Here is a 14667-nt window from a genome sequence, read left to right as displayed (position 1 = left end):
CAGGTCCAAAGTTCCGATCCTGTTGTTAAGGACTGGCACATCTCTGTTGACGTTCCTCTGTGATTTTAGTTTTATACCCACTTTACTAGGAATAAGTCTGACTGAGTTCAGTGGGACTTGCTTTTTGATAGGCCTTTCTAGGATTGTGATAGTAGACACAACACATATTTCAGTGGGAGATGTTACTGTTTCTATTGCATACAAATGTGTGTACAGTTATTATCCTAACATATTCTGAATCTCAGCATTTATAAATTTGCATTCCCAAGATCCACTGGTGAGAAGTTCCAGAAACAGTATTTTTCAGCTGCTTTGCTTTGGTTCTTGACTAACTGAGATTTTGTCATTTGTTTTACTTACAAATATACAAGGAGAATATATTGAGGCGAACAGACAGTCTTAAGGCAGATAGCACATTATTAGAGATAATTCATTTTGGTTCCAAAACTGTGTCCCAGTTCTGGGACACTACAGATACTCTAAGCCAGTGTTTTTCAAACTTGGCAACTTTAAGATGTGTGGACTTGAACTCCCAGGATTCCCTAGCCAGCATGCCGGGCTTTGGGGAATTGGGGAAAAGAGAGACATTGCCTATGATATCAGACTGGGAAACCAAACTTGGGGAATATGCAGTAATGGCAACATTAATGGTATATATTCACAACAAAAGGTTGACCAAATTTAAGCAAAAATGGTTCCCCATTGTTATACATCACCCAACAAGGCAAAAGTAGAAATGTAGAATATGGTTTTAGGGGAAAATAATTGTTGTGGGGACTGTAATCAGAAACCATTTTAAATGCTTATAAACATGTTGATTGCAATTATCAATCAGGGTTCAATGTAAGGGAATTTGAAATCAAGTGGTTTTCTAATAACGTTTTTATTGGGGGGGGGGTTCCTCTTCTTTCTTTTTATTATGCATGTGTATTTATCCTTGGAATAATGATAAATAGTGGTGATATTAACATTTTGTACAGAGTCTTATAGAGATTTTTAGTATTCTATAAAACGATACAACGTACACAGTTCTATATAATCAAATTAATTAAACACTGAACTTTAATTTGTATGGCAACTGGAAACTCCCTGTTTATTTACTGATATTTTATCGTTTATTAATCCCTTTTTTCTTTTCTCCTTTTTGTGGTTATTTATCCTGTTTTTAAATGTGTCAAGTTAAAAGAAAAACAAAAATATTCAAGGCACAATTTGGTATTAGGAATTTTCAGTGGTAAGCTATCAGCTCTTATGGGGCAGTGGCTCATCTGTCAGCACCTGGAGCAACACATGAGATTCTTTAGAGAGCATTTTAAGTCCATTTTTAACAGCATCTTGCAATTCCACTTTTTCTGTGCAGAGCTTTAAGACTTGGGCTCATTGCATAATCACCTGGGACTAGCCTAGCATTTCTCAACCTTGGCAGGATAGGCTGGATAGGCTTGCTGGGGAATTCTGGGAGCTGAAGTCCACCTATCTTAAAGTTGCCAGGGTTGAGAAATGCTGGGCTAGACCAACATTATCCTGTAACAGACAATACCATCTGGCACAGTGCCATATACTCAAAACTGCCACGAGCAGGATATCTTTCCCCAAAGCTGAATGCAGAATTCAGATATCTTTTGGTCCATTAAGAAAGGCTCTTTCAAGTTTGGCTTACCCCCACAGTGCATGATACCCTCCCCAATTTATCTTTCTTTGATTTTTTTTCATCAGAACCCTCCTATGACTTTTTAGTCGTGATTTTGGTGCACAGTTGAGTGATCTGTGTTCCATTGTAATTTTGTTATAATTCTTATTTCTGGGAATGGCTTTAAAACTGTGGAACAAATTTTGTGATATTTCACAATTTCCTTTTCTTCTTTGAGTTTGGGATTGATGACAGATCATCAGTCAGGTTTTATTCGGTGGGAGTTTTGTAATTGTGAGAAATAGCTCAGCCTACTATTCACAACTGCACAATGGCAAAGGTGTTCATGCATTATCAGACAACAACAAAATAACCACCTTAAAATGTCTACATGAATTCACTTCTGCTGTAGTTGTAGCATTATATTCATTGCTTGTTGTATGTTTTCCATTATATACAGTGGTGCTTAAAAGTTTGTGAACCCTTTTGAATTTTCAATATGTCTGCATAAATATTGATCATGTTATCCACACATATCTGTTATCCACACAAGTCCTAAAACTAGATAAAGAGAACCCAATTAAACAAATGAGTCAAAAACATTATATAGTGCTCATTCATTTGTCTACTGGGGAAAATGATCCAAAACTATATATTTGTTAGGAAGCTATGTATGGGACTATGTGTCATGTTCCCCGTTGCAAGGCATTTGTGCATCACAACGGGGAACATGCACATTAGGTAAGAGGAAGGGATAAGCGTAATCCCTTAATCACTCACATATCCCCCAAGCACCCATATCCAGGAGGGGATCACAAACATAATAGAAAAGCCCCTAGACCAGAATGGGCACCCATCAAGAGATAGGGGGAACGCCTTCCCATTTCCCCAGGGGATGCACTCACTTATCCCTCAAGTACCCATATCCATAGAGGAATCTTCAACACAAGGGGAGCGCCCCTCGGACCGGACTCAACACCCATCAGAGGATCGGGGGAATGCCATCCCATTTCCCCAGGGCATGCACCCGGTCCGGATGAAGGCAGGGAGACAAAGGAGATTGCCGGAATCGCCCATCAGCTGACGCATCACAGTCCCAAGCACCCATCCGGTCATGGCTCGAGGGTGGAGAAGCACAACGTCCGCCAGCAAAGTATAAACAGGGCACCCTGTCAACACATAAGGATTCCCGTCTTTTTCTCTGCACGCATTCCGTTTCAATAAAGCCGGAAATCCTTAGACCCTCTAAGTGAGTCCGTGTTTTATTCGAGGCGAGGCTGCCCTGACACTATGGTTTATAGGGAAAAAGGAAACATTTAAGCCATCTTTTCACCATAACTTTATTTATTTATTTTGTGCCTTCAAGTCAGTGTTGACTCCTGGTGCCTGCCTGGACTACTTTGAATATAAATGTTCTGAAGGTATAATGATACCATAGCAATAGTTTTGCTGCCAGATGCTTTTCCTAACTTCTCTAACCATGGTTGCATGTTGAGATAGTGGCCAGAGTGGCAGAATAAAGGAAGTAAGTCCTAAGCAGTGAAGGCAAACACCAGTGCAGCCATGGTTGATCTGGCTTTTTAAAAAAATCAATAAATAACTGTGTGCAGATCTCTGCAATTCTTCCAAAATAGTCAGTGGAGCTAGACTGAAATGAAGAGTTTGAGTTATTTATTCATTTGATTTTTAAACTGGCACAATATTGTGACTCTTGGTGGTGTACAGAAATAAAAACATCCACAATGCAACAACACAAAGTAGTGAAACCATAAAAAAATCATTAAATTAAACCAGCAGCATGCCAATAACAGTTAATCCTTTTATGGGTCTCTTAACTAATTACTGTAACTAAAAGCCCTCGGAAAGAGCTCCGTTTTGACCAACTTTCAGAAGACCATCAGGGTCTCTGTGGAACAAGAATTCTCCTGTTTCCCCTTCTCTTCAGCAGAAGACTAGCTGGCAGAGGTCCAGGCTGCATATTTTTGCTTTGCTTTTTCAAATGGCTACTTTGAAGTGGGGTGGCTTCCTTGAGCTTAGAACTTGGGAGTCAGAAGCAAGAGAACAGACTGCCCAGAAACTCCAGGGTCGCCAAGAAACTATCAGAGCCAGAAAAAAGATGACTCAGCTCTTGAAATAAGTGCTCTGTCAGACAGGTCAGAGCCAGTGCTAAATGAAGTTGTCATTGGAACTGCCTTTTCAGAGTTGGACTCCTCTGGCTGATTTTCCCTATTGCACTCCAGGTTTTTTTGGGCTGCTTGATAACAAGATCTGTCATGGCTCATCACAACCTGGTGTTTAAGAAACAGCTTCAGCTTCCCGTCTAGAGAGGTCCCTCCAAACTGGATGAGAGGCCTAGGGATATTCCAGTGTCCACATTCCAGTTTCAGAGACCATCATTCCAATTTCTTCATAGATTGTTTCCCATCTATTTCCCATGTATTTGTCATTGCCCATGTATAGGTATTAAAGTGGCCTTTTCTGTGACTCCTCCCATTGTTGGTCAGGATCCATACCTTTTTTCAAATGTTTTTCTGCATTTATTTTGGCACAACATTCTATGTTAATTTAGCCTTCTAGGAGTTTACTTTGTTTTTGGTAGTCATTCTTGACATTTGCTTTAGTACATCCCAGAGATTTCTAGGATAAAGGAAAGCAAAAATGATCTAATTTCCATTTTAGAAAATACAGAATCTAGAAGTTGAAGGCAGTAAGAGCCAAACTGGGTAGAGTTACCTAGTCAGTTGTAGAGCATTTGATTCATTTCCTAGTTTTATTTCTATTTTTCACTTTTTAGAGCCAAGCTTTCAAGCACCTTTTGTTTGTTTGCTGAAACAAGGCTGGTGTTGTAATTTTGATAAGGTATTTGTTTCCTAAATATCAGTATAGTGTTCAGTGTTACAATATCCAGTTATATTTATGAGACAATTTTTAAACTGATAATTATGTTACACCACAGAAGTTGGTATTTTTGTCCTGCCAACCCACAATCAGGCTACACCTAATACTGCTAACATTGTTTTAACAAAGAAGGGATCAATTTATTTGGAGGGGCTTTTCCATAGCAAGCTACTATGAAGTGAAATTCAATGAAAATATAACCAAGAGGTGAATGAATGGAAACAGACATGTATGTTGTAGCAACTGCTGGTTGTTAATGCTTGACCATTACTTCTTGACAAGATTAATGTCTTTCTAATCACTCTAATCCCCTCTGATAGGTCCATCTATAATCCATCCATTTCAAAGCAATATCCAGATGGCTTCTGGTGGGGGAGGGAATAGAAAGGCATGAGCTGAATCGGTTTACGGTCAGCCCCTTATGTTTCCCTTTTCCAGAGTTATTACATTTGAAGCTTCCACCATTCAGAAACTGAGACAGTGAACTAAGCAGGGAGCTATAAGCACAGATGATTTAAACCTAAGTTCAATATACATATCAGATTTGTGAATCTTCCAGCTAGTTTCCTTGCCACTATTCAGAAAGAATGGAACAGTTGAGAACCCTGAACTATGTTGTCTTAATGATGGCTGCTCTAGAAAATTCTAGCAAATTTTCTAAACTAGCACTGAAGCTATTTACATCTGCCAAGCTCCAAACACCTTATTTAGCCTCATGGAATAGAAAGGTATTGTCACCATTTTAATAAGGTTCTTGCTAGCTGTCATGGTCAAACTATTGAACCTATCTTTAAGAAGTCTTTATAAAATTCAGCTCCATTTCCATCTTTTCAATAAATACTTGAAACAAAAGCAAAACATGAGCAGTAGCCTTCACTTGAGTTCAGAGTTTAATGTAGCTCATTTCTCCTTTATTGTGGTGTTGGAGTAGAAAATTGTATCCATTGTAAGAAGTAAATTCTGTATGTGGTAGACTTAATTGCTATCTTTGGCAATTAGATTTAGTTATTCAATTTCTGAATGGTGGAAGCTTCAAATGTAATAACTCTGGAAAAGGGAAACATAAGGGGCTGACCATAAACCGATTCAGCTCATGCCTTTCTATTCCCTCCCCCACCAGAAGCCATCTGGATCTTTTTTGTTCAGTATAAAATATGTATCGTAAGAGGTGACAGTGCCTAGCTGATCTTGGAAAAGAGTAAGTACCTGATGTAAGTTCATCAGGAAATTCCAGGATTGTAGGCTAGGCTCAGTAATTTAAAAAAAAATCCCAGAAGCAGCTGACCACAGCATTTGGGAATCTCACAGGCCTTTAAACCTTTATATCCCTGAATTCGTCTAATCACCTCTTAAAACTATTTAAAATGAGGCTTATCACCACTTCTAATGGCAGCAAATTCCATAGTTTAACTGTGTGATGTATAACAAAGGAAACAGCATGCCTGTGCAGTAATAGCCACATCTGAGCTGCACATTGTATGTTTTGAAGTACAAGACTACTAAGTATCAAAGGAAGTTGAAAATACTAAATATGGTTTATGCTCATAAAGTATACATTCAATAAATACAGGATACTGCAAGAGGACTTAACAAGAGGATGTTGGAGCATCAGTTTTGAACTAGTTTTAGCATGAGCGGTTCAATAAACAAGGCTCTATAATTGGTTGAAAGTGAGGGATGTGGAATTGTGAAGAAACAGAACTATTACTTTTTAATGCCGAATAAAGGTCAATTTGTCTTGGAATTATTGTAGGATTTTCATCTGAAGGTCATTAGTTTGGGGAAGGGGATGGCTTGTTTTCACTGCAACTAGTTTCCATAGTACTCAAGTCTGATTATCCTTTTGGCTTAACTTGAAGCAAGAATCATTACTTTACACTAAATCTTACTTTATAATCTCTCTCTCTCTCTCTCTCTCTCTCTCTCTCTCTCTCTCTGTAAACTGGAAGGCTAGATTATAACATGGATAGGAGAACAGATATATGTCCTCAGCAATTGAAATGCCCTAAACTGCTTTTTGGAAGAATTATGGTGACTAATTTATCTGTTTTTAGGAACATTCTGTCCCTCCAACTAAACTTTCTTCTAAAAGAAGCTTTTTGATCTCTTATTTTTGCCTGTTTTATTTGAACAGTAAATCCGCTATTTTTAATGCATTGAATTAAGCAACAATTTGTATGTTTGTTTTTTTTAATAACCATTGCATTGGTTTTAACAAATAACCAATAAGCATTGTCTTCTCTTAGGGATCAACTATTATTTTCTCATTACTGGAAAGAGCACTCTATTATACTCAACATCTGAAAAGTTATAATGTAACTGTAATCATGGCTAATTTTCTAGTATCTGATATTAAAGAATAAAGATTCTAGAAAAGTGGGCATATGCTAATTTATAGTGAAATCCTTTTTTTCCTTACAATGATCTGCAAACAAAACCTGGAGGATTAGAAATTGACAAGTATAAATGGCCTAATTACTAATTTTCAGGATACAAGGTTTTCACTATTTTATGATAGAGGATAAGCTGTACTTCAGCATGACTTCATCAAATGACAGTCACTACATTATGAAGAAGAAACCACTGATAATAATTGTTAGTTTGGCTACTGTTAATAGGGTGTTGTGTTGAAAGCTTTGGAAGTCCTGGTGTCATCTCAGACATGCTGCAACTTATACTGATAAAGACAGCTAGATTGTCTTTTGATAGTTAGATGTTCTTTTGAATATCCCTCACTGGAAAGCTATTCTTGCAGGCCTCTAAGAGTTATGCCACTTCTATGAGAAGATAAACAAAATTAATCAATTAAAAACCAACAATAATCATGTTGGCCAGGAAAAAGAAAATCCAAAATCTGTATGGCTAAAACCTTTATAAGGGCAACAGGAATTTTTACAAAACACATATAATGTGTACAGTATAAATTCCTACTGTTAAAAATAATCAGTTTTCAACCTTTTGAGATACATCCAACAAATCCAGTATTATTGGATTTACAGACTTTGGAGGACTTCTTATTTCTTCTCAGGAGGTTTTGAGAGAGTCCTAATGCTGCCTAGATCCCCTCTGTACTTAGCAAGGACTGGAGATCCCTTTTCATTCCATCTAAGGATTTAACCTGGTACAGGCGTGGCTCAAAGATCAGCCACAGGTGTCTTATTATTTTGCCTAATTTAGAGTCCTAAATTTGAAATCCAGCAATTATTTTCTAAAAATTAATCCAGCATCACAATCATTCTAATCTGTATATGTTATAAAACTACATCATCATATTGGACTGACCTGGATTCTTACAGCCTTCCAAGCCTGTAAAAATTATAGATATGCAAAAAAAATACAATTCATGTATAATGTGGATTATGCTTCAGCATGAGGCTTTTATAATCAATTGCTCTGCCTCATTCACATAATATTACAGTGTCCTTATCTTTCATATGCGACTCTTCCATGTTTTCCCATGACCACCTCCATTTTTTTACATCAATCTGCAAAGATCAAGCAGATGAAATAGCTGTAAAATGCTTTTTTTATTTGGTAGCAGGCTCAGGCCTTAGAGGTACTTAATGGTTGCAAAATATGCTTTTACTTAGATGTGCTGTAATGTGTACTATATATGCAGAGTATATGTGTGTTGTTTGGAAGGAGTCTGGCCTCAGTTATATACATATCAGCCCATTTTGTATGTTTAACTGATAGTGAAAAAGAAAAATGAAGAAAGAGCTGGGGGTGGGGTGGGGAGAGGTTAATACATTTGTTTACTCAGATAATAATTCCATACCAGAATAAATGGTATAAAATTAAGATGCTTCAAATGATATTATTTATGGCTTGCCATCTGTATGCATATTTTGCTTGCTTGCATGACCTTAGATCTCAGTTAATGGGTGGTTTATGGTGTTGCCTGCATTTTAAAGTTGTTGGAACTAAAGATAATTAGACTTTAGTGATTTCTTTCTGACATTCATTAAGTAGGCAGTTTGTATTGAGGCTAAAAAGATATATGTATTGTTCTGTTTTAAAACAAATTAGAGTACTTTCTTGCTTGTGTCAAATACACAACACAAACATATCTTTAGAGCTGAGTTAATGTGGTTGCATTTTCTTACTTGACCTAAACCCTGAAACCTGAATACAGTGTATAGATCAACCACATAAATTGTGAATGTTGAACCTTCTATGAAGGTTTCAAATGTGGCTTTCTGCTTTCTGCTAACTCTTTCCTGGCCAGCTCCTTCCTATAGTCTCCTGCAAAAGAAGACTGTAAAGCAAGTCTTCTTTTGATCATCTTTGCTCAGAGAGAAGGTTAGATAGGAATTCGTTGCCGTCTCACTGGATATAGTAAGAGACCTAATTGAATAAGTATGAGGGGAAAAAAGACATACTTTATGTTTTCTTTCAACAGCCTGATGTCTGGACTAGCAGCTCTCGATGCTAAAACGTCTAGTCGATTAGGCATCATTACAATCACATACTACCTTTGGACTACATTTGTGGCTGTGATTGTGGGAATCATTATGGTCTCCATTATCCATCCTGGTGGGGCAGCCCAGAAGGAAAATACCGAGGAGAGTAGGAAGCCAATCATGAGCTCTGCAGATGCATTGCTGGACCTAATTCGGTAACAACATTCATTCTTACTGATTTTTTGAAGGGTCAGATGTTGCATATTCAATTATATTGTGGTGAGTGATTGCATTTTAAAAGATATGTTTTGAAATCCATGAATGCTGAGGGTCAATAATGAATTCATTGGAAATAACCTAAGTAGCTTACTAGGTTGTGTCTCTCTACACATAGCTGCTGCCATGAAACTGCTTGCCATAGTAAAAAGATATAGATCAGTGTTTTTCAGATTTGGCAACTTTAAGATGTGTGGACTTCAACCCACAGAATTCCCCGGCCAGCGTGCTGGCCAGGGAATTCTGAGAGCTTAAGTCCACACATCTAAAAGTTGCCAAGTTTGAAAAACACTGATATAGATTATTTATTTATAGCATTTCATTCCCTCACTTTATCCCCATAAAAGTAACTCTGTGAGGAAGATTGGGCTGAGAGATAGTTATTGGCCCAAAGTCACCTAGTGAGTTTCATGGTCAAGTGAAAGTTGACTGGAGCTCCCTTTTTCTAACCACTAAGCTGAAAAATATTTTAGCATGTGTGAATTTATCCTTTCTTGCTTCATGGCCACCATTTGCCCTAATAGCTAAAAGTAAGTAATAGATGCCTATGGATAAGAATAAGTGCTTGGCCTGAATACTGATGCAATGTATGTATACACTTAGAAGAAAATTACAAGTATCACCTGGTTTGTAATATGGGCAACCAGACTGCTCATAGGTGGTAGAAGGAGAAAAACATAGCACCATCTTAACTGACGAACAGATATCAAACCTGATAGAGTTATACCTGAACTTCTATACAGATGACTATGCTTCATCTGATTGCCATATTCATGGCAGTGAAATTTACTACTGTACAGGACTAATCTGAAGTCCCAACATAGCTGTGGACATCGAGGTGCCTGAGAACACCTTCCCTGAAACCCTTTAGTCTCCCTCCATCAATGGCAGCCAATTCTGAAAAAGTCAAGCTCTTCCTCCCTGTTGCATATCGTCCCTCTTGTAGGGGTCTTTTTCTTTATTATCCTTTTGTTCTGCTGCTATCAGTAAACCCCCTTTCTGGTTTGGAAATTCTTTAAGTCTCCAAGGTAATGTAAGTGGGTGGATTGAGGAAGGAGATAAGCTAGTACAGCGCTTGGTTAAGATAAGGACAAAGGATCAAGTAGACTTTTATTAAATAACTGAACATATGGGCTTGAAAATAAATTTATAATATGATAAGCAATTGAAAAGCTGTGCATGTTAGTCTGTAGAAGAGAAATGTTAAGAGGAAGAAGGACAGTGATTGTCCAAAGACTGGCAGGCTGAGTTTTCCTGTTAGTGCCAATGGCAAAGCTAGAAGCAGTAGACAGAAACCAGCTTTTCCTAAATGTTAGCAGAAACTTCCTAATAGTAGAAACTGCTGAGCAGTGGAACAGATTGTCTCATGAGGAATTGGGCTCATCTTGACTGAAATATTTAAGAAGAGGTTGGATACTGGCATCCCACACTGCATATCCTGCATTGTACAGGGAATAGGACTAGATGATCTTTGAGAACCCCCTGTCTTTTAAGGATTAAAAAATAATCTCTGAAATCCTCCATTGTTTTTATGAAATGAAGAAAGTCTACAAATTGAGTTGAAGCAAAGGAGAAACAGGGAACAGTGGCAAGAAATGTTGCGTAAGTTTACAGAAAAGAATAGAAATGACCTAACATCATATTAAAATGCATTATTCTAGATATAGTTCACTCTGTATAAATGCCCTGTCTTCAATTAATGATTGCTGTAGTTTGCTACAGTCATAACCGTATGTCATTCCTATATGGATGGCTAAGCTTCACTCTGAGTGAAGAATAGTCATGCCTCTGCTTTAAATCTGTCAATCAAAATCTGTCCTACTACCTGCTGAAAAGCACATAAATTTTTCTTGCATTACTTTTTACATCAAAAAAGAAAACTGCCTGAGCCCATTGGAAACTGAAGCATGCATCAAACCCCAACAAAATGGTTTATTAAGCACAGCAGTAATTAACAAGTGTTGCTTGTTGTTGCCCCAGATTTCTTTATTATGATCCCCTAGAACAGTTTTTTTTTGTACATTCACTCACGGAAGACTAATTCTTTTTCTCATTACAAGTTATAATTCTTCATATATACTTGTATGTGAAGCCTGAAGAACTGTATGCCTGTGAAGTAGAATGCCCAATTATAAATATCTTAAAAGAGAGGCATGACACATTGCAGGCTGCCTCTTGTATGCTGAGCTGAGTCAGCAGCTCCTTCCTGTTTAGTATAGAGAAAGCCATTTTATTATCTTCTCTTATCTAGCAATATTTTAAGTAATGGAATCACATTAAATCAAATGCACATTAAGATGGTTGCATTTGTGAATCGATTTTTTGTCCCCAAATTCTTCCTGATAGTTCAGATTATTTGCATATCTAGTTACATATGCCAACTGGTCTCTAATCTCAGGTAGAGGGATTTCCTATCACCTGCTATTTAGTCTTTTTAACTGAAGGAGCTAGGAATTGAAGCTGAGAGTTTGTACATGCGAAACATCAGCTTTACTACTCAATTATGATCTCTTCACCAGTATTTTATTCTTCCCCCATATAAAATTAGGTTAATTCAATAATAAATAATGAAAGATTCTGTAGATCCTTAATTAGCTCTCCATGTTCATTTGTTTTTGGGCTCTTTCTCTCTCTTATAGACTAAGAGTAAATTACAAACTGAACATAAATGTATTTCTATCTGTAAGAGAAACTTTGAATTCTCAGTGATGACAGTGAGAATGTTGTTTGTTGGTTCAGTTTGCACAGATCTGGAAATCAAACTTAAAGCTGTTTATAGCAGGAAGCAGAGCTATGTGCAAATATAACTTGGATTTTTTAGACCCCATTAGAATTAAGCAGCAAGTGAGCCTTTTTTATGGTCCTGAGCCATTTGAACAATATGTATGCAGTTGACATGTTTGTTAACTGTATGTCCCTGAATGCACCCTTATTCTCATATTAATTAGCAGCAATAGATAGTTGAACATAGATACCTGACATGGACATGTCCACATATCTTCACTAGCATCCAAATGTAGTTATATATTGCAGCAGTAGCCCATGATCTCCATGGCCAATGATACAGAGAGATGTAATGAAGCTGTAGAATTTTTTCATATCTTATGACTGGAAACAGAAAATCTAAGAACAATGGCATGCAGTCTTATTACAAAGCATGCTGCCCTGAATTGAATTTTGTGATCAGAATGGCAAACTGAGGATTTAAGAGGAAATAGATGGGCTTGCCGTAGACATAGGGCTCTTCTGAAGGTGGGCAATGCTTCACCAATCCTATTGAAAGGTCTTGAATGGATGCTATAGCCCTCCGCTTTTCTGTTCTACTTCCAAAGTGGTGTTTTCCAACTTAGACTGCCATTACTTGCTGCACTATAATTTGTCCTAAGCAACATCTTTAATCTACTGATTGCTGTACAGAGCTGCCAGCCTGTCCCATCCTCTTTTGTCACTGTTTGCTGCTCTCCACAGCCACTTTGGGGATGAGGAACATGCCCACATGAAGCCTGAATCCTATATGCTTGATAAGCCAGGCTTCGAGCATTACACATGTTCCTTCTGTATCAGTTCACTGATACTTCAAATTCAGGAGTTTGCAGTTTTTCCAAGAATCTGATGGAGCTAATAAAAATATCTGCTCAGTTTTATATGCCAGCTGCTTTTTTCTCACAGCTGTTTCTACAAAATGGAAAAAAGGGCTCCAGTGCAAACTAACTGCATCTCCCCCCACAACACAACTATTGCCACCAGACACAGGCTAATTTGTTTAGTGGTGTATCAAGATTGTCTGTGAGGACCAGTACTCTATTAAAATTGAAGTGACCCTAAGCTGCTGTTCTAGTGAAATATCATCTTATCTTCTGGTCACTTCAACAAAGCTAATCTTGAAGAATGATTTACCATGGTAAACAGCAGTCTATTTAAAATATATTGGAAGAGTTCCACTCACTTGTATTAACAGGAGCAGTCCTAATTCCTGAAAGAGAAAGAATAATGAAGAAATAAAATATTAGAATCCTAAAACTTTTCTAATATTAGGTCACCTATTGACTATCTGACAGATGTTTCTTCTTCCATGTAATCCTAATTGCATTTCAGTTCACCAGGTTACAACCCCAAAGATTGCCATGACCCACGTACCTAGTTCCTCTTCAGTCTGAATGCAGCCTGCCCCAACAATTGCTCCAGATTAATTATCCATCATAAACTGCTAATCTATCATTTAATCATCAAAGGAATCCTTTGTATGTCTGTAGCACCTTTCATCTAAATCACATCACAAACGGAATTAATTAATGAAATTCCTAATGTACATGGATAGAATCTAGGATGCCAGATGATTTGATTGTATGGAGGAGTCAGGATTACGTGGAACTTTAAAAGGCAATTGAAAGGGAATCATTTTAGATCTCTTGGGGCAATTGGAAATACATGTACTAGGCATGTATCCTTTTAAACAATAATATGGGGGAAACTAAAAACCTTTCATAAAAATGAAACATTTATTGCAACAAAATCACATTTTCCATCACTCAAATTACAACCTTTTTTTCTGGTAAAATGTCTTTCTCATCACATGCTGATTCCGAATTTAATTTTTAATTTGAAGTGTGGGGAAAATGCACTGCCAGGTTCATGGGTGATATGAATTGTTTGGATTTATTAGATGTCAAGTGCAACCTATCTCTTTATCCATCAGTAAACCTGTACAGATCATGTTTAATTGGGCCAAACTAAGGAAACCTGCTGGCACATACAGTATTAGCCTATAATAACAAGCCTTGAGTGAATTTCCAGGTGTATAGTTGCAAGATAACCTGAGAGATTAACATTGCGGCATAGAAGTATTATATCAGATGGTTTCAAGTTTTTCCCAGCTCTCAGCTTTTTATGCCAGGATGTTTGCTTGATGTTTACTGTAAAGGCTTAGAAATATTAATTAATAACCTTCAATTAACAGAACATCACATTGATCCAATCTTGCCCCAAGTTCTTGTTGCCAAGGTTCTACAACAGGAAAAAATGGGAGAATCACTCAGCCCATGAAGAATCTGAAGCTATCTTATTAGCCAGATAAACATCTGTTATAATATAAATGACTGCATAAAGTAGGGTGTAGCTTGTGAAGCTTTGTGTTTAAAATTCTGCTTATTTCCTTGACCAGCTTTCTCTGTCTTTTCAGGAACATGTTTCCTGCCAATCTTGTGGAAGCCACTTTTATACAGGTGAGAATCTGGTGCTCTCTCTAACTTTGGACCCTAAAAAAATATTCCCTTCCAATTCATAAGGAAAAAAAAATAGATAAGCCATATACAGTTCATCAGACAAGCCATAAGAACCTCTAGAATCACCACGATTTGTATTATTTGGTTTTAAAAGGTGTTGACTAAGATTCGGGGGTGGGTGGGAACTCTTCCTAATAGCCTTAAATGTTAAGAAATTCATTATTACTCTTAACAGCAA

General features: G+C 37.3%; 1 protein-coding gene across 3 annotated transcripts in view; it reads left to right on the top strand.

The window, feature by feature from the left end:
* Nucleotides 1-14667, top strand: part of SLC1A7 (solute carrier family 1 member 7) — a 45587-nt gene that overhangs the window by 5125 nt on the left and 25795 nt on the right. For all 3 annotated transcript variants that reach the window (XM_063297968.1, XM_063297967.1, XM_063297966.1), the window contains 2 exons: nucleotides 8931-9146; nucleotides 14387-14429. In XM_063297968.1, the coding sequence (XP_063154038.1) occupies nucleotides 8931-9146; nucleotides 14387-14429 (259 nt within the window). The remainder of the gene's footprint in view (nucleotides 1-8930; nucleotides 9147-14386; nucleotides 14430-14667) is intronic.

The sequence above is a fragment of the Candoia aspera genome, chromosome 3 (genome assembly GCF_035149785.1).
Source record: "Candoia aspera isolate rCanAsp1 chromosome 3, rCanAsp1.hap2, whole genome shotgun sequence".
Taxonomy (NCBI): domain Eukaryota; kingdom Metazoa; phylum Chordata; class Lepidosauria; order Squamata; family Boidae; genus Candoia; species Candoia aspera.
Note: the sequence above shows the minus strand (reverse complement) of the source record. Positions and strands in the feature narration are given on the sequence as shown.